This window comes from Tachyglossus aculeatus, chromosome 14 (genome assembly GCF_015852505.1).
Source record: "Tachyglossus aculeatus isolate mTacAcu1 chromosome 14, mTacAcu1.pri, whole genome shotgun sequence".
NCBI lineage: Eukaryota > Metazoa > Chordata > Mammalia > Monotremata > Tachyglossidae > Tachyglossus > Tachyglossus aculeatus.
In genome coordinates this window covers 59,130,441-59,153,835 of record NC_052079.1, presented here as the reverse complement: position 1 = coordinate 59,153,835, position 23,395 = coordinate 59,130,441, and the positions used below count along the sequence as shown (strand labels likewise).

The window sequence follows — 23,395 nt, the reverse complement described above, 5'->3', positions numbered from 1 at the left end:
ATCGCTTTGAATTTTCCCCAGCCCCTACACCAGCATCCGGCCCCCAGCACAATCTGTAGCCAGTTACCAAGAACTGGTTTGAAAGTCAAAAGTAAATAAAACTGCAGTATATTTGTTTCTCTCTTGTAATTCAATTCATTCATTCAAACAAACCGTCCCGACGCTGTCCCCCTGATGATAGATAGTCAAGGGGCGATAGATTACCTTGAGCCTGAAGAACCAAAATAGGAATCTGCTCCGCCATCCCCACTGTACTTTTTCCTTGGTTTTGCCAGAACCGGGGTTTCCTGTTCGATGGTCTGCATATCTGCGATCACTGAGTGGGAGATGCCGCTGTTGGGAGAGCGGAGAGAAGGTCACTTCTGGCTGGCCACGGAGAAAAGGACTGGCTTCTCTCAGTCACGAAGCGATGGCCGCCAACATGGTTCTCGATGGCTGCCTGTGGGGCTGACCAGGACCGAGCGGGAGAGGTCCTGCCCTCCCGCTAGCCTGCCTCCCGCCTCCCCTTGTCGACTGCCAGCTTCCTGAGGGCCTGGATCATGTCTACCGACTCTGTTGTACTCTCTCGAGCATTTAGTACAGCGCTCTACCCCCAGTAAGTGCTCAATGAGTAGTCCTGATCGGATACTATTCATGCTCACCCCCATATCCAGAAGGATCCCACCTCCACTGCTAGCAGCTACCGCCCCTCAAAAGATGGCCTGAAAATCCTGGTGCCTTGTCCCAGACCAGAGTTTTCTCCCTGAACTAAATTTCGCTCCATCAGAACAGAGCTGCAAACTCAAGATGTGAATCAACTTCTGTCCCGAACTCCCCAAGGGTATCTCTGTGGTTCCGGGAAGAGGGGAGAGGGGAGCCCCCACATTTATTTCTGCAGTTAAAGCGAATGAAAACCAGGTGATGGCTTTGGGGTCAACGGCTCCAGGACCCCAGACCGGCCTCTCAGAACAGAGAAAGTTTGCTCTCACTTACCTCCTGTTGCTCCCAAATCCCATGCCGAGCCTCTCCGACTCTGCCGTCTGTTTACTTCCGGCATTCATCCTTCCGTCTCTCTTCATCTGAATTTCAAGGTCCTTGTACGCCAAACGTAAGGAGGACACCCTGCAAGGGAGCGCCCCGACCTGCTGTAACGTGCCCCAAGCCAACATCGCTAGAGCAGATTAAAGCACGATTCCCGAGCCTACTCCCAATCGGCCCGCCTCCTTCCAGCCTCACTGATCTTGAGGGCTGACTTCCTGTCCTACTCATCCTCTGAATTCTTGATGGTGAGGGTCCCTGTGTTCAGAGCCCGGGTCTCTGGCTTACCCACTCTGGTCTGCCGCACCTCGACTGACGTTGACCTGATGGGCCTGGTTGGCACCCATCACGGAAAGCAAGTGCAGTCCCGGGTGCCCCGCGGGGAAGGATTTCTCCATCGGAGCTGCGACCTACTGGCTCAGGGCTCCCTAGCCCTGGAACCGTGGTCATCAGGAAATGCCAGCCAGGCACCCCTGAATCGCCATCAGGCCAGGAAAGCAGAAAAGCCACCGCAGCCCGGAGCCTTCTACCACTGCACCTTTGGGAACTGGGGTGGGGAAAGCCGACCTTGCTGCCACTCTAATTCCTGCATTCATCAAGCTGAGCCCCTCAACTCTGCCACAGCTGCCTCAGCATGTGTATTTGTGTGTGTGTCTGTGTGTGTGTTGGGGGAGGGGGAGGCAGGGCTGCCCACCCAGAGAGCTGGGCTGGAACCCCAGGCCCAAGCTGGGTTGCCAAGCAGTGACCCTGTACAACCTGTTTTGGCTATGTGGCCAACAGGGGCCAGGGATAGCTTCCATCGACTCCCACCCCTTCATCCTTTTCAAGTGCTTAGTACAGTGCACTGCACCAAGTAGGCACTCAATAAATACCAGGACTAATAATAATTGTGGTACTTGTTAAGTTCTATGTGCCAGTCATTGTACTAAGCGCTGGGATGGATGCAAGCAAATAGGGCTGGATACGGTCCCTGTCCCACAGGAGCTAACGGTCTTAGTTCCCACGTTACAGATGACCCGAAGGCCAGTCTGCTCTCAAGCGGGCAGCAGAGGCTTAGTTTCCAGACTCATTCCAGTAGAGCGGCAGCCTGTCGGGCCAAATCCGCTGCCAGACAATCGACTTCCCTAGCATGTGGGGAAGGTCTGCAGCTCCCGGCAGCCGTTCCCAGGGGTGTTTTGCTGCCGCGACCCCTTGCTGCACCTTGGAGGGTGGGAGAGGCCCAGCCGAGGGCCCAGAGTTCCAGAAGCAGCAGGTGGGATGTAACAATGCTCTGCACACAGTAAGCGCTCAATAAATACAATTGAATGAATGAATGAACAGTGCTGAAACACAAGCAGAGCCCTATAGAACTGTGAGAAGCAACATAGCCTAGTGCAAAGAGCCCAGGCCTGGGAGTCAGAGGACCTGGGTTCAGATCCCGGCTCCTCCACTTGTCTGCTGTGTAACCTTGAGCAAGTCACTTAACTTTTCTGTGCCTCAGCTACCTCACCTGTAAACTGGGGATTAAGACCGTGAGCCCCACATGGGACATGGACTGTGTCCCACCTGATTAGCATGTATCTATCCCAGCACTTAGTACAGTACCTGGCACAGCGTATGCACTTAAATACCATTAAAAAAATAAAGGAAAAACAAAAAGAACCAGCCGAATCCTCTAGTACAACTATAGGAGTGCACTCGCCTGCTAAACTATCTAAAACAGGCTAAACCCAGCAGTTATTTCTAAAAATAACTAAATTGCGGAAGTTATTTTTTGTAATTTTAAAAATATGCTCCATGGTGGCCAAAATGGAGGGCTCGCTGAACGCTGACCCCTAGTGGAGACCTGCCTCTACTCCAGCGACGAGTGATGCAAGACATGAGAATTAAAGATGGAAATTTCTGATCACAGAGGGTCTATTTTATAGAGAAAAACCCCCTCATATCCGGCTCAAGATCCCCTAGGATTTGTGCCGGGGCCATGCTCATGTTTGAAGTGATCTAATACGTTTTTTTAAAGTTGAAAAGGAGGGATAACTCTCATTTCTGCCAGCTACTATTTTACTGATGGGCAGCTGAGGCCCCCTATTGACAATTCGATGATACCCTTGGAAGCAAGAGAAAACTGTTGCTAATTCAAACTCCGGCCTTCTCCTTGCTGCTTCAATCTACGTTTCAGCTACAGTGTCCTGTTGGGCTTCTCTCCATCCGTGTCAGCATATTAGCACCCCATCAGGTCACAGTCTCCCCCCACCCCGCAACCCCAACCTCCCAAGTGGGCTTCAGAGACACAAACGCTTCTCTCCACAAGTGCCCACTTGACCTGTTAAAGGCTGCACTCAGAGCCACTGGTCACTTCACCAAATGCGGCCTGGCCCAAGGGGTCACTCCAGTGTGGCCAAGCAAATCCGGACCCTCCCAGGGAGTTTCTGTGATCGGTCCCCACTCACATGGGTTCTTCTCTGTCCGTCCTCTTGGAAGCCTGGTCTTGCTGCTCCTTGAGCTGGTCGCCAGCTCGAGCCTGTTTCTCCATCTCGCTGAAACTCGTACTGCTCACCCTCTGCGCTCCCAGGCCCGCTTTTTTGCCCCCGAGCTCGAAAGAGGAAGAAGCAGACACTGAATTGTCTTCAGTTGGTCTTGGCCTTGCCCAGCCAGCAGGAAACGTTAATTAAATGGTCAGAATAGAGATTCAGCAAAGCCTCAGGGGGAGAGAGGTGCCGAGGGAAACATGCAGCAAACCTGTGCCTCTACCTGGTGGGATTGGCTAAATTACCCCTGCCACTTGCCTGCAGTGGGACCTTGGGCGAGGCCCTTAACTTCTCTGTGCTTCAGTTTCCTGATCTGTGAAATGGGGATGAAATACCTGTTCTCCCTTTTCATTCATTCATTCAATCGTATTTACTGAGCGCTTACCGTGTACACAGCATTGTACTAAATGCTTGGAAAGTACAATTCAGCAATAAAGAGAGACAATCCCTGCCCACAATGGGCTTACAGTCTAGAAGGGGAGTTGGGGGAGAAGGACATTGAGTGTGAATATATTGTGGGAAAGGGACTGTGTCTGACCTAATTATCTTTTATCTACTCCAGCGCTTAGAACAAGGCTTGTCATACAGTAAGTGCTTACCAAATACAATTATTATTATTATCAATCAATGGTATTTATTAAGCACTTACTATATGCAGAACACTGTGTAAAGTGCTCGGGAGAGTACAATACAATAGAATTGGCAGACACATTCCCTGCCCATAGGGAGATATCCCACAGATAGAGCAGCTAAACATTTTGGGGGTTTTAGCTGTTAAATCTTTCCCAGTTAAAAACATCTTTATCATTCACTCGATTGTATTTATTAGCATTTATACTGTGTGCTGTACTGAGTGGTTGGCTAACTGAAAATAGTATGAATTCTAGTGAAAGAAAATATTAATTACCAGACACAAAGTAAGACAGTGACTCAGGAACCTCCCCAAATGGCAGACTTGTTGATTTAGCCCACAGACAATGAGCAGATAAGACAATTATTCCCTGTTTTCATCTTACCCCTTTCTTAAGTTGACCTGGTTTCTTTTTTATAATAGAGGTAACCTCTGCAAAACACAAAAATCATTCAGAGTGAGAGGCTTACAGGAGTCCTGGCATTTAGTGAAGATAAATTGTTTGGGAGCTTCCTGGGTGTGAGCACTGGGGTAGATGCCCGGTACCAAACTGGGCACACAAGAATCGTTCTCCAGTTTCGAGCAAGAGAGCCAGCTCTCATGCCCTAAGGCCAGGGAGGAGGTTGCGGGATCCCAGATGGTCACTTTGTGGAAGGAGAGCTGCCTGGGCCAGTGGTTACCAAGTGTTTAGCTGGAACCAATGGAGCTCATTTCAGATGTGCTTTTGGAGCCCAGCATGGGGGTGGGGTGGGGGGGTGTTTAACGCTTGCCCCGCAGAGCCTTCCCAGAAGATGGCTCTTTGATGGGAAGCCCTTTGGTCTGCACGTGCACTGGCTCTGTTTGGGCCCAAGGTCTCAGAAGAGCTGCAGGGGGTGGGGTTCCCCCTCGCTCCCAGCCAATGACTGGTTGGGTTCCTGGCTAGAGCCTGGGTTAAGCACGCCCTGGTGTCGGTGGGACTCGGCTGTGGCACAAAACACCTTTGGAACCCTTGGCGGGCAGGGGATCCCAAACGTTCTCTTGGAAAACAATCTTCTGCCACTTGCTGGATGGGCCGGGTCTTATCCCGAAAACCAGGAGTTGGGGGCGGGGGCGGGAGGGGGGCACAGATACCAAGCTGAAGGGGAAAAGGCAGAGTTGGCTGAGTGGGACCCAGAGAGACGGGCCCCGCCGTGGGGCCTGGGCCTCGTTACCTAGAGCCGCTTTCGGGGACATACTCAGGCAGTCGACACTAGGTCCTTGATCTCCACCTGAAAAAGCAGAACACCGAGAAGAATGTCCAAAGCGTGGAAAGGGTGTCCTGCTCCCGCACAGATCACATGGATGTGGGGTCAGCCGTACCTTTCCTGGTCACTACCTAATTCCCACCATGCTCTCTCCACTCCCAGCTTCCGGTTCTGTCCTGGTAGCACACAGACTTCTGCCTGATCGGATACTTACCATGTTAATCCAATTGCTTATCCTATCCTCAAAAATCTCCAGTGGCTACCAATCAATCTGCGCATCAGGCAGAAACTCCTCACCCTGGGCTTCAAGGCTCTCCATCACCTCGCCCCCTCCTACCTCACCTCCCTTCTCTCCTTCTACAGCCCACCCCGCACCCTCCACTCCTCTGCCGCCAATCTCCTCCCCGTACCTCGTTCTCGCCTGTCCCGCCATCGACCCCCGGCCCATGTCATCCCCCGGGCCTGGAATGCCCTCCCTCTGCCCATCCGCCAAGATAGCTCTCTTCCTCCCTTCAAGGCCCTACTGAGAGCTCACCTCCTCCAGGAGGCCTTCCCAGACTGAGCCCCTTCCTTCCTCTCCCCCTGGTCCCCCTCTCCATCCTCCCCATCTTACCTCCTTCCCTTCCCCACAGCACCTGTATATATGTATATATGTTTGTACATATTTATTACTCTATTTATTTTACTTGTACATATCTATTCTATTTATTTTACTTTGTTAGTATGTTTGGTTTTGTTCTCTGTCTCCCCCTTTTAGACTGTGAGCCCACTGTTGGGTAGGGACTGTCTCTACATGTTGCCAACTTGTACTTCCCAAGTGCTTAGTACAGTGCTCTGCACACAGTAAGAGCTCAATAAATACAATTGATGTTGATGATGATGATGATCTTGCCTTGATTACTCTATCAGCCTTCTTGCTGACCTCCTTGCCTCCTGTCTCTCCCCACTCCAGTCCATACTTCACTCTGCTGCCCAGATCATTTTTCTACAAAATTCTACAGTTCATGTTTCCCCACTCCTCAATATCCTCCAGTGGTTGCCCATCCACCTTCACATCAAACAGAAACACCTTATCATTGGCTTTAAGGCACTCAATTATCTTGCCCCTTCCTATCTCACCTCACTACTCTTCTACTACAACCCAGCCCACACAGTTCACTCCTCTAATGCCGACCTACTCACTGTACCTGGATCTCTTCTATCTTGCTGCCAACCTCTTGCCCACATCCTGTCCCTGACCTGGAACTCCCTCCCGGTTCATATCTGACAAACAATTACTCTCCCCATCTTCAAAGCCTTACTGAAGGCACACCTCCTCCAAAAGGCCTTCCCTAAGCCCTCTTTTCCTTCTCTTCCACTCCCTTCTGCATCGCCCTGACTTACTCCCTTTATTCATCCCCTTCCCAGTCCCAAAGCACTTACGCACATATCCGTAATCTATTTATTTATATTAATGTCCATCTCCCCATCTAGACTGTAAGTTCACTGTGGGCAGGGAATGTGCTTGCAATATTGTCATACTGTAATCTCCCAAGTGCTTAGTACAATGCTCTGCACACTGTAAGCGCTCAATAAATATGACTGATAAACTTCGAAGAGAGCTTGACTCATACAAAGTGCTTAAGAGGGAGAGGGAGAAAGAGAGGGAAAGAGTGGGAGAGAAGAGGGGGCAGCGAGGAAGGGGAGGTTTGCGTACGTGCGTGCGTGTATTTATTTTCCGGACTGGTCTTAGGGTTTGGAGTGTAATTCTTAAGCTTTTTCCTCCTTCACCTTCCCCAATGCCTCCTGGGGGACTCTTGCAAGCTCCCCATCTCTGCTGCCCTTGACTTTACCTCCTCCTTGGTTTACCCTGGGACAGTGGAGATTTACACAGACAGGTTGGGTGACAGAGGAGGGGTTGGCCACTAGGATCCATTGCAGCTCTTGACAATCCACTGCACTTTTAGACTGAACAGCTGGGAAAAGCTTCCAAAAAGCTCAGGAGCTCTGATTCTGTCCTCAACACTTGGGCACCAATGGATATTTTCACTTCCTGCTTCATTCTTGTTCTTCCGCTAGTTATCCCCATTGAGTTTTGTCTGTCGTTCCCATTAGACTGTAACTCTTTGAGGGCAGGGTATCCGAGTCTTGTTCCTGTTGTATTTTCCCAAGCACTTAGTACGGTGCCTAACATTCAGGGAGTGCTCAGTACAGTCCATCAAATGACTAAACTACTTCTTTGAGGTCGACACAGATCCTGCTGCTGGTCAGAGGACCCTGGGCCTGAGAAAACCCTACTCCCTGGCCCAGATACGCTCTTCGAAGTCTGGAATGAAAATTCAGTCACAAGCTCTGAATGAACATTACCATGTGGGAGCTCTTTCAGGAAGTAGGGAACCACTCCCTGCCAATTGAAACTGTGACCCAGCAGCTCCCCAAATACCTTTGTTCTCTGGGCTGAGGTCGGAAGGTCTGGTCCTTGAAGGGACTAGCTCAGGTGGTGTTCCTGGTGATGGCGCTGCCCACTCCTCGCTGCCCACCTGGACAATGCAAACAGCTGTTAACGAGCAGGAGGGCAAGCTCTCTCCAGAGCCAGCCAGTCCTAAACTGGAAGTGGCCTAATATGAAATAGCCAATAGCCACCTCCTGGGCCAAACAGGATACAGAAAAGGAAACACTGCATTTTGACTTCTAGGGCAACAAAAATAAAGTCTGAGCTTCAGAATTGCTTTGACAATAATCATCAGCACAGGCAAAAAAACCCAAAACAACCCAGAAGAGGACACTTGAGGTATCTCTATTCCCTCTAGCTGCATTCCATGTTAACGTGGAACTCAACTGAATGCTCTCCTGGAGACCACCATCCCAGAAGAATCAGGGAAGGTATGAAAAGAAAGAATGCTTCTACTGAACATTCTGTGGAGCTGGGTTTAGTTTTTGTTCGGTGTGAACCCCAACGCCAGAGGGTTCCATATTTCAAACACCTGATAAAGTATGCCATACTTTAGAGAAGCAGCGTAGCTCAGTGGAAAGAGCATGGGCTTGGGAGTCAGAGGTCATAGGTTCGAATCCCGGCTCCGCCACTTGTCAGCTGTGTGACCTTGGGCAAGTCACTTAACTTCTCTGGGCCTCTGTTCTCTCATCTGTAAAATGGGGTTTAAGACTGTGAGCCCCACGTGGGACGACCCTGATCACTTTGTATCCCCCCCAGGGCTTAGAACAGTGCTTGGCACATAGTAAACGCTTAACAAATACCACCATTATTATTATTACTATTATTATGCCATGGGAATGACTTCTGGCCAAGACTGGTCGACTTTCAGACTTGGACTGTGAGCCCCATGTGGGACACGGACTGTGTCCAGTCTGATTATCTAGTCTCTACCCCAGCACTTAGTGCAGCAGTTGGCACAGAGTAAGCACTTGAATACCACCGTGAATATTATTATTACTATTACTATTCAGGGGCTGTGCGGACATCTTCACCCTGCTTGCATATATTGGAAGCTCCAAATATTCGGTTTTAACAACTCTTCTTGAAACATAATAATAATAATAATGATGGCATTTGTTAAGCGCTTACTAAGTGCAAAGCACTGTTCTAAGCACTGGGGAGGTTACCAGGTGATCAGGTTGTCCCAAGAGGGGCTCACGATTTTAATCCCCATTTTACAGATGAGGTCACTGAGGCACAGAGAAGTTAAGTGACTTGCCCAAAGTCACACAGCTGACCCCATGACCTCTGACTCCAAAGCCCGTGCTCTTTCCACTGAGCCACGCTGATGCCTGCTGTGGCCAGATGAAACCCACCCGCCCTCCCCAACCCCAGACGGCCCCCAACCCCATCCTAGAGATTGTTCCAGACCTCGGTAGACACATGGGATGCAAAGAAGTCATCATCTTTGGGTTGAGGCGTTCCGGGTGGAACTCCACAGCTTTCGAGCCACAGCTGGAACAAGAGAACAGAACGGGATGCGGTTCTCAGAGTTCAATGGTCCCGACACCACGCTCCCACTTTGACAAGGAATTTTAATGCGTTTGACCCAGTTCCTTCTTCCCAACCCTTGCAGGCCTTGGTAAACTGCCTGATAGCTGCCTGCAATATCTTCTAGGTGAACTGGTTGGATTATTTTCCCTTATTTTAAAGTTTTCGATTCTATTTAGGAAAGAAGATAAAGTAGAAAGAAATAATTTTCTCTCTGGATCTCAGCAGGAAAAGCAAAGCTCTGTGTCACTTGAAAATCAGATTTCTTTACATAATTAGCATTTCCTTGTTCACTCTTCCAACTGCACTGCAAGAGGAACAAAATGGATAAAAACACGGTTTCCTTTTGCCACTAGACTCTGTGACATGATTGTGCTGATTCAGGACTCTGATGATAGCAATCAAGAAACCACTCATTAAAAATCAGTGAGGTTTAAGGAATGCATTGCTGAAAACTCCTCGGTTTCTCCGACCCCCAAACGCCCAGTCCCACGTGACTTACGTCTGTGCCGTGTTTCCTGGCTGCTTGCGAGGCGAGAGACTTAACCTTTTCCCTGTAGAGCTGAGCCGCACGACTGTTGTACTTGGCATTACTGTCGTTTGTGGTGCAGCCGTGCTGGTGGAAAAAAGATGTCTGAAAAAGAAAGGGCACAGGAATGTAGTGAGAGAAGGCAAGGTTCCGACTCAACTGGGGCTGATAGTCCCTGGCCACCAAATCACTGAAATAGGAATTGAGGTCACATCACGTAAAATCGGGCTCTCCCGACACCTCCAGAAATCTACGGTGGCCCAGCTGACAGCGGGAGGAAGTCGCCGGGCTCTCGACTCTCTCGGACAACCGGGCTGTGGCTTTGGGGTGATGATTTGCTTGCTCAGCAGTTACAGACATCAGTTACAGGGATCGGTTGGGAGAGCAAGACCACCTGTGCCCAGTGCTACCCAGGGCCATCCCCGAGCCACCGCTCCCTCTCCACGACTTCCCCCGGCTGCCATGCCCCTCCAGACTTCCCCCTCAACTCTGGAAATAGCCAATGGGCAGGAGGGTCCTGGCCTGGAACACACCTGCACTCCACGGCCCTGGATGCAGGCGGTTGCCTAGGGCACTGACCACCTGGCAGCGACATGTTCTCCTTCCGCCCAGGGAAGGAGGCCGGGGGGGCATGGGTTCTGGCCCCCTTGTTCCTGGAGATGCAAACACTCTTTGGGAACATGAGGCTAGAGCCCAGTTGGGGAAGCAGCATGGTTCAGTGGAAAGAACACGGGCTCTGGAGTCAGAGGTCACGTATTCAAATCCCGGCTCCACCAATTGTCAGCTGTGTGACTTTGGGCAAGTCAGTTAAATTTTCTGTGCCTCAGTTACCTCACCTGTAAAATGGGGATTAAGACTGTGAGCCCCCCATGGGACAACTTGATCACTTGTAACCTCCCCAGTGCTTAGAACAGTGCTTTGCACATAGTAAGCGCTTAATAAATGCCATCATTATTATTCTTCCGACGACACGTCTGCCCAGTTAGGACACGGTTGTAGGGTCGCAAGAAATGCTGGTGAGAGAGTGCAAGCCAGAGCGCAAATTTTCCTTGACGTGGGCTGGTCAGGAGAGTAGCCTCTGTGGAATGGGAGAGCTGGGTGGATCTACCTCAGTGCTTAGCACAGCGCCCGACAAATCTCACAACCATCATTATCATCACCAGATTATGGGGGGAGCTGGACGTAGGTGGGTCCCCAGTCCAACCCACCCCACCCCAGAGTGAGCGAGAGTGCACTGGCCTACTTTGTGCCAAGGAATCTGAGTGGCAGTGGAAGGCTACCTTCGTTGGGACTTGAAGATTGACTATGATAACGAGAGAAGAGTGCATGGTAAACCCATCAACAGTAGTTTGGAAACATTGCTGGAGACTGAAAAACACGGGAACAGACAGACGAAGGGCCAAAAAAGCTGACCCACTGGGGCTGACCCTGGAGTCCTGTCCCGGGGGCCCGCTTGGCAAATGAACAACGTCTTTATGAAGTGACGGATTTGGAAAAGGAAGCCAGCAGGAGCCCAGGTCTTGGTCATTCTGAAGCTGTTCTCCGCAATGGACCGGTCCCGGGCAATGATTCACTATTTCTTCTTAATTTAGTCAGTAGCACTGTCCTGACTGCATCGGCTGCAGCATCTCTATATTACATATATATCTATAATTCTATTTATCTATTTTGGTGCTACTGATGTCTATCTACCTGTGGTGTTTTGTCTATCTCTCCATTCTAGACTGTGAGCCCGTTGCTGGGTAGGAATTGTCTCTACCTGTTGCCAAATTGCACTTTCCAAGTGCTCAGTACAGTGCTTTGCATGCAGTAAGTGCTCAATAAATATGACTGAATGAATGAATTAATGAATCTCTAGGTGTGAATGCGACCTTAATCCCTTGGATTAAGGAAAAAGCAGGGTGACGAGCCCAAAACCGCCCTGAAAAACCCTCCAACGACCATCTCTGGAAGGGGCGGAGGACCCCCTGGGAATCTAGGCTCATTTACAAATTGGCCACACAAAACCCTCAGGGTGGATGCTCGGTCAGTGAGAGTCTGAGGTGGCACCTCACTGGACGACTCAAAACCACTCGCTTCCCAAACCAGAAAGACTTTCAGGAGAATATCATCCTGACTCCTTTGCTAAGACAGTGATGTAAAAAGTGAAAAAATCTGAAGACTTTTGTTGCTTTTGGTGGTTTGACTACAGCCCTAGAAATCAAGTTCAAACTCCAAACCTCAGGTCCACATGATCTTTTGTCCAAAGACATGAAAACAAGCCCTCGTCAAGTGGGGCTTCCTTGAAAAGCTCATTTTGACCCCATCCTGTATTGCCTCGGGAGCCTGGTCAAACCCCACGAACGGCCTGCTAACGAGAGCCAGGGCCTCCGCGGGGGAGGCCGTGGTTTCTAGGAGACACTTACGGCACTGGCGTTCCCTCCGACTTGCATGCATCTCAGCTGAAACCAAGACCAGTTAGAATCCAATTCTGTCGACCTAGGGCGAAGAGAGATTCCAACTTCAGCACCTGACTTCAGAAATGTATTTATTAAGTGCTTACTGTGTACAGAGCACCATATTAAGCATGAGGAAAGAACACCTGGGTGGCAACTGGACACGGACCCTGTCCCTCCAGGGGTTCACAATCTATGAATGGAAGTGTGGGTATGGTCAGGGATGGAGGACTGGAGAGAGACACACTTAAAGCTGATGGGTCAGCATGGACTTTCTCTCTCCAGGTACTGGTCCTCAGGGGTATGCTTGGTCTGGCGCCCAACGCTGGTTGAGGATACTCTCTCATAGCCTGAGCACAGGCCAGGACCCAGAAAATGACGGCAAAGGATTCAGACACCTGCAACTGAGCGTCTCCCAGCAGAGCCATTCATTCAATCATATTTACTGAGCACTTACTATGTGCAGAGCACTGTACTAAGCGCTTTAGACAATCACCCTGGCCAGAGACAAAGGCCTGACCTTTGCTGGCCGCCAGATGACCCAAGCAGGATTTCCTAGAGTCTGTCGTGGAAGAAGAAGCTGGTGGGTTAATTCCAGACCATCCATCCCATGACATCTGACTTGACCCCCGTGGCACCCCGGAAAGGAGAGACAGGTCGGGAGACACACTGAAACTGGCCAGCTCAGGCGTCTGGGCTGGTGTAGTCACCAGGCCGCGGTGGCATGGGCGATGTGGGGCCGTGGAGGGGGCAGCAGGGCCAGGAGACACACTGACCAGAATCGGTGATGCTCCACACCGGAGCCACGGAAGCCCCTTCCACCAGGCCCCACGGATCACCCGAGTCCAAGGGAAAGCAACCCGGCGGGGAGAACCCACCAGACTGCCTCGTCTCAACCTGCAGACCAGGCGGAGGTGCACGGTTTGGTGCTTGGGTTGGGTCAGGGCATCCCTGTGGGTAACCCTCTTCCTGCTGGGCCTCCATCACCCGAGAAAACAGCAGCTTAAGCAGCTCTGCTATCGCCTCGGGGCATGAGACCTCCAGCTCCCCGGGGAGCCCCACACACAGTCCTCTCAGAGTAGGAAGCCCAGTGGCATTGGGCCTCTACCTCAGCCAGCGGGGAACAAACCAAAATCCCCAGGACGGAAGCCACGCTCTCATCCGCAGCCTCCTAGGAAGGGAGCGTCAGGGACCACTGGAGAAAAAGGCTCCGAGCCAGGACCCATCAGGGCAGCGCCAGGGCAGGATGAGGGGGAGAAGGGGCAGTGGCTTGGTTCCCAAACGATGCCCTGAGCTGAGCGTGAAGAAGAAGAGAAAGAGGGAGGTGCTCGGTCCCCAGCATACACCCACACTGAGGAACGATGGAAGGAAGAAGGATGGGCAGAAGAGCTCACCGAATGAAGCTCAAGTGGACACCCAGAGAGCGGTGTGTCCCAGAGCAGTCGATGCACAGAAACACGCCGTAGGTGATGCTGGCCCAGCTTGGGTTCTTGGCGCCACAGTCAAAGCACACCTGGAAGACAACCCCCGCCATGAGACCCAGTGAAACTCAAACGTTTGAATGACGAGTTCCTGCCGCAGGGCGGAAAACTCCCGCAAATTTGGTCCCCAGGCCCCAGCTTCATGCCCGACCCTTTCTTCTAGCTATACTGATTGTCTCTAAATAAGCCACTTTAAATAAGGACTTGCAAGGGCACCAGTTGTCTAAGTTTTGAATCAAAGCTCCTATGCCCCCATTGCTGTAACAGACCCCCCACTCTCTGACAGACACGCCCACCACAGGCCCCCACTGCTGTAACGGCCACCCCATTCTCTCATGGTCACTTCACCAGTCACCATTGCTGCAAGTCACCCCAGTCTCTCAGATATCCCCACCAGTCCCCACTGCCATAACATGGCCATCCCACTCTCACGGGTACCCCCACCAAGGCCCGTACTGCCGTTAACAGACACTGCATTCCCTCACGGACACCCCCACCACGGCTCCAACAGCTGTACCACAGACATCCCGCACACTATCACAGGGGCCAAAGCCAGTGGCTCCCAGCTCCCAGGCTGAGGCCCTCACAGGGTAACGCCCGTATGCGGAGCAGCATTTGTGGGGAACAGCCTCCGAGGGCTTCCCACACTCTTAAGGCCATGGGCTGTCCCTCAGAACTGGCTCCAATCTCAGCCGACGGGTGACCAGAACAATCAAGGAAAGCTTCTTTAGGCACAATTCCCGCTGTATGCCATGGTCCAGGATTTCCTTAGTGTCGACCCGCCAGCCACCTACGTCTCCGGGAGAGGGAAAACTTGCTACAGTGCTACACACACCGAGTGCCACCGGTCCAGGGACCAGAAGCACTCACATGTGGAATGCCCCCTTGGGGCTGAGGGGATGATCCAGGCCCAGGCTGGCCTTACTGCCAGCTTGGGTGGTCTGCCCCCAAGGTGCTGCCCAGGGACCAGCAGCGCCCACATAGCAGCCTAGGGCAATTCCTCAGCTGCCACGGGCCCGGCTCTGGCTCCGGTGTGGGGGGGAGGGGAGCACGGGACACACGCCAGGCCTCCAGGGACAGCTGCTGTCACCAGGGCAACAGTCCATGGACCCTGCTGATTCACACCGCCGGTGAAAGGAACAGTTTTTCTACATCCGATATCGATTTCCGCCAGAGGACTTTGACAGAGTTCAGATTTGGACATGTTGCACCTCAAGTGCTGGCAGAACATCCTGGTAGAGATGTCCTGGAAACCCGAGATTGCTGAGGAGAGGGCGGGGCTAACGAGGTCGCCTCTTCCCTTTGCCTCTTCACCCACAGCTGTGGCCGTTGTGTTTCCCCAGTCCACATCAGCCAGACCTCTGCCCTCCCCATCTTCAAACCCTTCTAAAGTCCAGCCTCCTCCAACAGGCCTTTCCCTGATTAACTTCCAACACCTCAGTTAGGTCAACCCGATGGCCACCCCTAGCATTTATGTGTCCATACAAGTTGCCGTGTGACTTTAAGCAAGCAGGAACTTCTCTGGGCCTATTTCCTTATCTGTGAAATGGGGATTCAATACCTGTTCTCCCTCCTGATTAGACTGTAGTACCAAATGGGATGGAGACTGTGTATGACCTGATTAACTCGTCTCTATCCATTTATCCTGCCTGTAATTTTAGTGTTCATCTTTCCCTGTAGACTAAAAGTTCCCTGTGGGCAGGGATTCCATCTACCAACTCGATTACAGTGGATTTGTCTGAGGGGAGGCAGGCACAAAGCAGAGTGGCGTGGTGGATAGAGCTCGGGCCTGGGAGTCAGAAGGACCTGGGTTCTAATCTCTACTCTGCCACCTGTGGGAATTTGGGCAAGTCACTTAATTCCTCCTCGCTTCAGTTATCTCATCTGTAAAATGGGGATTAAGACTGTGAGCCCTATGTGAGGCAGGGATTATGTCCATCCTGATTATCTTGTATCTACCCCAGGATTTAGTTCAGTGCCTGGCATTTAGTAAAAAAGTTCTGCAGAGGCTGGGGGTGGGGACTATGCTCCAGGGGAGGCGTTCATTCATTCATTCAACCGTATTTACTGAGCGCTTACTGTGCGCAGAGCACTGGACTACGCGCTTGGGAAGTACAAGTCAGCAACATATAGAGACGGTCCCTACCCAACAACGGGCTCACAGTCTAGAAGGGGGAGACAGACAACAAAACAAAACATGTAGACAGGTGTCAAATAGAATTAAAGCTATCTTGCTAAGGTGCCTCTCACCCCGCCGGTGCGATTGCCCTGGGCCCCGATGTCAGTCAGTCAGTCGAACATATTAACTGAGCTCTTACTGTGTGCAGAGCATTGTACTAAGTGCTTGGGACAGTACACTAGAAAAGAGCCATTTCCTGCCCACAACGCTCTCTGCAGCAGATGGTGGGTGAAGCTGGGGCGCTGTGGGCCCACGAGCACTTTGCCCTTTCCCATATGTTACACCCAATCGGGCCTCCCCGGAATCGTGACAGCCCGGTGCGTCACCCCAACACTCTCACACACACACCCCGGAGCTGGGGGGAGGGTGAACGGGGACGGGGACATTAACTGTCAAGCCACGAAAGAAACTCGGGGAAGAAAAACAAAGTTTCATTAGGAGAAGCAGCGTGGCTCAGTGGAAAGAGCCCGGGCTTTGGAGTGGAGAGGTCGTGGGTTTAAATCCCGGCTCTGCCACTTAGCTGTGTGACTCTGGGCAAGTCACTTAACTTCTCTGTGCCTCAGTTACCTCATCTGTAAAATGGGGATGAAGACTGTGAGCCCCCTCGTGGAACCACCTGATCACCTTGTAACCTCCCCGGCGCTTAGAACGGTGCTTTGCATATAGTAAGCGCTTAATAAATGCCGTCATTATATAATAAATATATATAACAAATGATGTATATATGTTTGTACATATTTAATACTCTATTTACTTATTTATTTTACTTGTACATATCTATTCTATTTATTTTATTTTGTTAGTATGTTTGGTTTTGTTCTCTGTCTCCCCCTTTTAGACTGTGAGCCCACTGTTGGGTAGGGACCGTCTCTATATGTTGCCAACTTGTACTTCCCAAGCGCTTAGTACCATGCTCTGCACACAGTAAGCGCTCAATACATACGACTGATTGATTGATTGATTGATCATTATTATTGGGCAGAAACTGCCCTACATGGGCAGGGTGGGCCTGGGGACGGGGCCTGGGGATGGGGGTCTGCCTCCGGATCCACGGGGGGAGGGGAGGGGCTTGGGAGTGGAGGGTACGGGGGTTGGGGGAAGGGGGAAATTCTCCCAGTCTTTTAGACTGTGAGCCCTCTGTTGGGTAGGGACTGTCCTGTATATATGTTTGTACATATTTATTACTCTATTTATTTATTTTACTTCTACATATCTATCCTATTTATTTTATTTTGTTAGTATGTTTGGTTTTGTTTTCGGTCTCCCCCTTTTAGACTGCGAGCCCACCGATGGGTAGGGACTGTCTCTATATGTTGCCAACTTGGACTTCCCAAGCGCTTAGTCCCGTGCTCTGCACACAGTAAGCGCTCCATAAATACGATTGATTGATCTAACTTGGACTTCCCAAGCGCTTAGTCCGGTGCTCTGCACACAGTAAGCGCTCCATAAATACGATTGATTGATCTAACTTGGACTTCCCAAGCGCTTAGTCTGGTGCTCTGCACACAGTAAGCGCTCCATAAATACGATTGATTGATCTAACTTGGACTTCCCAAGCGCTCAGTCCAGTGCTCTGCTCACAGTAAGCGCTCAATAAAGACGACTGATTGATTGATCTAACTTGGACTTCCCAAACGCTTAGTCCAGTGCTCTGCACACAGTAAGCGCTCAATAAAGACGATTGATTGATCTAACTTGTACTTCCCAAGCGCTTAGTCCTGTGCTCTGCACACAGTAAGCGCTCAATAAAGACGATTGATTGATCTAACTTGTACTTCCCAAGCGCTTAGTCCTGTGCTCTGCACACAGTAAGCGCTCAATAAAGACGATTGATTGATTGATCTAACTTGTACTTCCCCAGCGCTTAGTCCAGTGCTCTGCACACAGTAAGCGCTCAATAAAGACGACTGATTGATTGATCTAACTTGGACTTCCCAAACGCTTAGTCCAGTGCTCTGCACACAGTAAGCGCTCAATAAAGACGACTGATTGATCTAACTTGGACTTCCCAAGCGCTTAGTCCGGTGCTCTGCACACAGTAAGCGCTCAATACGATTGATTGATTGATTGATCTAACTTGTACTTCCCAAGCGCTTAGTCCAGTGCTCTGCACACAGTAAGCGCTCCATAAATACGATTGATTGATCTAACTTGGACTTCCCAAGCGCTTAGTCCGGTGCTCTGCACACAGTAAGCGCTCAATAAAGACGATTGATTGATCTAACTTGTACTTCCCAAGCGCTTAGTCCGGTGCTCTGCACACAGTAAGCGGTCAATAATGACGATTGATTGATCGATTGATCTAACTTGGACTACCCAAGCGCTTAGTCCGGTGCTCTGCACACAGTAAGCGCTCAATAAAGACGATTGATTGATTGCAAATGGGAGTGCGGTGGGGGGAGGCCTGGGCGACATCTCTGCCCCGACAGTGCGACGTGTCCCCGGGCCGGGCCGGGCCGGGGGCGGGGACCAAGTCGGCGGGGCGGGGGGGGAAAGAACGGGCCCTGTACCTTGTTGGTGGGCACGGAGCGGAGCCGCCTGAAGATGGCCAGGATGTCCTGCTTGCTCGGGTCCCCCATCGTCCCCGGGGAGCGTCGGCCGCAGCGGGAGCGCGGGAGCGCGGGAGCCGGGCCGCGGGAGCGCGGGAGCGCGGGAGCGGGGACGCGCCGGGGGAGGGGCGGTCGCGCGCCTGGCCCCGGCCCCCAGCAGGCGCGTGCGCATGCGCCCCGGGCCCTCGCGCGGAGTCCGCGCGCCACATCGACGAGCCTGTCCGCGTGACCAGCCGCGTGACCGGCAGCTCCCCGCGGGGAGGCGGGGACTAACATCATCACCATCGATCGTACTTCTTGGGCGCTTACCGTGTGCGGAGCACCGTACTAAGCGCTTGGGAAGCACAAGTTGGCAGCATATAGAGACAGTCCCTACCCAACAGCGGGCTCACAGTCTAAAAGGGGGAGACAAAACCAAACATACGAACAAAATGAAATAAATAGAATAGATATGTACAAGTAAAATAAATAAATATCATCATCATCAATCGTATTTATTGAGCGCTTACTGTGTGCGGAGCACTGTACTAAGCGCTTGGGAAGTACAAATTGGCAACATATAGAGACAGTCCCTACCCAACAGCGGGCTCACAGTCTAGAAGGGGGAGACAAAACCAAACATACTAACAAAATAAAATAAATAGAATAGATATGTACAGGTAAAATAAATAAATAAATAAATATCATCATCATCAATCGTATTTATTGAGCGCTTACTGTGTGCAGAGCACTGTACTAAGCGCTTGGGAAGTACAAGTTGGCAACATATAGAGACAGTCCCTACCCAACAGTGGGCTCACAGTCTAAAAGGGGGAGACAAAACCAAACATACTAACAAAAGAAAACAGAATAGATATGTACAAGTAAAATAAATAAGTAAATAGAGTAATAAATCTGTACAAACATATATACATATATACAGGTGCTGTGGGGAAGGGAAGGAGGTAAGATGGGGGATGGAGAGGGGGACGAGGGGGAGAGGAAGGAAGGGGCTCAGTCTGGGAAGGCCTCCTGGAGGAGGTGAGCTCGCAGTAGGGCCTTGAAGGGAGGAAGAGAGCTAGCTTGGCAGGTGGGCAGAGGGAGGGCATTCCAGGCCCGGGGGAGGACGTGGGCCGGGGGTCGACGGCGGGACAGGCGAGAACGAGGCCTAACGGTGAGGAGATTAGCGGCGGAGGGTGTGGGCTGGGCTGTAGAAGGAGAGAAGGGAGGTGAGGTAGGAGGGGGCGAGGTGATGGACAGCCTTGAAGAGCCTTGAAGGCCAGGGAGCCGTTGCCCCAGGCCACCGTCTGGGCCGCGGGGCGGCGCTGCGCCAAAGCCATCGCAGCCTTGAGCGCCCCCTGCCGGCCCAACAGCCCCCACACACCCCGCCCCCAGACCTCGCTTTCCTGCTTAATAATAATGATAATAACGATGGCATTTGTTAAGCGCTTCCTAATAATAATAATGATGGCATTTGTTAAGCGCTTACTATGTGCAAGGCACTGTTCTAAGCGTTGCGGAGGTTACAAGGTGATCAGGTTGTCCCATGGCGGGGGGGCTCACAGTTTCAATCCCCATTTTACAGATCATCATCATCATCAATCGTATTTATTGAGCGCTTACTATGTGCAGAGCACTGTATTAAGCGCTTGGGAAGCACAAGTTGGCAGCATATAGAGACAGTCCCTACCCAACAGTGGGCTGAGGCACAGAGAATCAATCATCAGTCACTCAATCAATCGTATTTATTGAGAGTTTACTGCGTACAGAGCACTGGACTAAGCGCTTGGGAAGCACAAGTTGGCAGCATATAGAGACGGTCCCTACCCAACAGCGGGCTCACAGTCTAAAAGGAGGAGACGGAGAACAAAACCAAACATACTAACAAAATAGAATAAATAGAATAGATATGGACAAGTAAAATAAATAGAGTAACAGATATCTACAAACATATATACAGGTGCCGTGGGGAAGGGAAGGAGGTAAGATGGGGTGGTGGAGAGGGGGACGAGGGGAGAGGGACCAGGGCGCCGTTGTCCCGGGCTACCGTTTGGGGCGGGGGGAGTCCTCGCCGGGACCCCCGATTGGACGGCAGGGAGGTGGCAGCGGGCAGCCCCCGCACTCTTCCGTCGGTCTGGACCCCCGGGCCGGGGACAAAGCCACCGCAGCCTTGCGCGGCCCCTGCCGGCCGGCCGGCCACAATCAATCAATCAATCGTATTTATTGAGCGCTGACTGTGTGCAGAGCACCATACTAAGCGCTTGGGAAGTACAAGTTGGCAACATATAGAGACAGTCCCTACCCAACAGTGGGCTCACAGTCTAAAAGAAGCTTTAGAGAAGCAGTGAGGCTCACCGTAAAGAGCACGGGCTTTGGAGTCGGAGGTCATGGGTTCAAATCCCGGCTCTGCCGGTTGTCAGCTGTGTGACTTTGGGCAAGTCACTTCACTTCTCTGTGCCTCAGTTACCTCATCTGGAAAATGGGGATGAAGACTGAGCCCCCCCGTGGGACAACCTGATCACCTTGTAATCTCCCCAGCACTTAGAACAGTGCTTTGCACATAGTAAGCGCTTAATAAATGCCATCATCATTATTATTATTAAAAGGGGGAGACAGAGAATGAAACCAAACATACTAACAAAATAAAATAGAATAGGTATGTACAAGTAAAATAAATAGATAAATAAAATAAATCGTATTTATTGAGCGCTTACTGTGTGCAGAGCACTGTACTAAGTGCTTGGGAAGTACAAGTTGGCAACATATAGAGACGGTCCCTACCCAACAGTGGGCTCACAGTCTAGAATGGGGAGACAGAGAACAAAGCAAAACATAACAAAATAAAATAGAGTAATAAATACGTACAAACATATATACATATATACAGGTGCTGTGGGGAAGGGAAGGAGGTAAGGCGGGGGGGAACACACACCCCCCCGCCCCCAGACAGACCTCGCTTTCCTGCTTAATAATAATGATAATAATGATGGCATTTGTTAAGCACTTACTAATAATAATAATGATGGTATTTGTTAAGCGCTTACTATGTGCAAAGCACTGTTCTAAGCGCTGGGGAGGTTACAAGGTGATCAGGTTGTCCCATGGTGGGGCTCACAGTTTCAATCCTCATTTTACAGATGAGGTAACTGAGGCACAGAGAAGTGACTTGCCCAAAGGCACACAGCTGACAGTTGGTGGAGCCGGGATTTGAACCCATGACATCTGCCTCCAAAGCCCGGGCTCTTTCCACTGAGCCACGCTGCTTCTCACTATGTGCAAAGCACTCTTATAAGCGCTGGGGGCGGTATAAGGTGATCAGGTTGTCCCACATGGTGCTCACAACCTTAATTCCCATTTTACAGATGAGGTAACAGGCTCAGAGAAGTTGTGACTTCCCCAAGGTCACACAGCAGACGTGGCAGAGATGAGATTCGAACCCATGACCTCTGCTTCTTTGTCCATCGCCACGTGTCCAGTCAAGGTGCTATTGGGGTAGCAGAAATCTGCAACCAATTCCCTCCTCCCCCTTGCCTTACCTCCTTCCCCTCCCCACAGCACCTGTATATATGTATGTTTGTACGTATTTATTACTCTATTTATTTGTACATATTTATTCTAATTATTTTATTTTGTTAATACATTTTGTTTTGCTCTCTGTCTCCCCCTTCTAGACTGTGAGCCCACTGTTGGGTAGGGACCATCTCTATATGTTGCCAACTTGTACTTCCCAAGCGCTTAGTACAGTGCTCTGCACACAGTAAGTGCTCAATAAATACGATTGAATGAATGAACCAATCAGTGGTACTTATTGAGCACTTTCTGGGTGCATAGCACTGCACAAAGCGCTTGGGCGCATACAACAGTGTTGGTAGAGCCGTTCCCTACCCACCATGAGTTTACAGTCAGAAGGGCAGAGTTTAGCTCTGCTAGCGATAAAGATTTTGGGGTGTGGCTTCCAGGGTGCAGGCTGACCCCCGGAAATGGTTTACAAATCATTTGTATATCTTCTAGGGTGTTGGCCTCCAGGGTTCTACCCTCTGCATACTGCTGTTGACTAAGACAGCAGCAGCGTGGCTCAGTGGAAAAGAGCACGGGCTTTGGAGTCGGAGGTCATGGGTTCAAATTCCCACTCCGCCAATTGTCAGCTGTGTGACTTTGGGCAAGTCACTTCTCTGTGCCTCTGTTACCTCATCTGTAAAATGGGGTTGCCCCCCGTGGGACAACCTGATCGCCTTGTATCCCCCAGCGCTTAGAACAGTGCTTTGCACATAGTAAGCGCTTAACAAATACCATCATTATTATTAAGACTGTGGATCATGTGCAAAGGCTGGTGAGTTCCAACACACCATCAAGAGTTTACAATCTGGAGGATTAAAATCTGTAAAAATCGATTTCCCCAGTTCCTCTTTCTCAGAGACAGAGATTGTGTCTACCAACTCTGCTGTACTCTTCCAAGTATTTAGTACAGTGCTCTGCACACATTCTAGACTGTGAGCCTACTGTTGGGTAGGGACCGTCTCTATATGTTGCCAACTTGTACTTCCCAAGCACTTAGTACAGTGCTCTGCACACAGTAAGCGCTCAATAAATACAATTGATTGATTCTAATCCCACCTCTGCCACTTGTCTACTGTGTGGCCTCGGGCAAGCCACTTACAACCCTGTACCTCAGTTACCTCATCTGTAAAATGTGGATAAAGACTGAGCCCCAAGTGGGACACTAGGCCATACTGCTTCCCTGCTGCATATAAACTCCACGAGGGTAGGGTTCATGTCAGCTATCTCTCTCGGAGAAGCAGCATAGCAAAGTGGCAATTCATTCATTCAATCATATTTATTGAGCGCTTACTGTGTGCACAGTACTGTACTAAGCACTTGGGAAGTACAAGTTGGCAACGTAT

At 50.8% G+C, this 23,395-nt stretch overlaps 1 protein-coding gene across 1 annotated transcript in view; it reads right to left on the bottom strand.

The window, feature by feature from the left end:
- The window catches only part of ARFGAP3 (ADP ribosylation factor GTPase activating protein 3), a 31,424-nt gene extending 12,809 nt beyond the window's left edge, over positions 1-18,615 (bottom strand). The window contains exons 1-11 of the mRNA XM_038756281.1: positions 18,477-18,615; positions 13,701-13,819; positions 12,277-12,349; positions 9,845-9,976; positions 9,223-9,306; positions 7,801-7,897; positions 5,346-5,402; positions 4,541-4,587; positions 3,447-3,589; positions 973-1,101; positions 205-333 (exon numbers count right to left, since the gene is read on the bottom strand). Of these exons, the coding sequence (XP_038612209.1) occupies positions 205-333; positions 973-1,101; positions 3,447-3,589; positions 4,541-4,587; positions 5,346-5,402; positions 7,801-7,897; positions 9,223-9,306; positions 9,845-9,976; positions 12,277-12,349; positions 13,701-13,819; positions 18,477-18,545 (1,079 nt within the window). The 5' untranslated portion in view covers positions 18,546-18,615. The remainder of the gene's footprint in view (positions 1-204; positions 334-972; positions 1,102-3,446; positions 3,590-4,540; positions 4,588-5,345; positions 5,403-7,800; positions 7,898-9,222; positions 9,307-9,844; positions 9,977-12,276; positions 12,350-13,700; positions 13,820-18,476) is intronic.
- Positions 18,616-23,395: the final 4,780 nt, after the last annotated feature.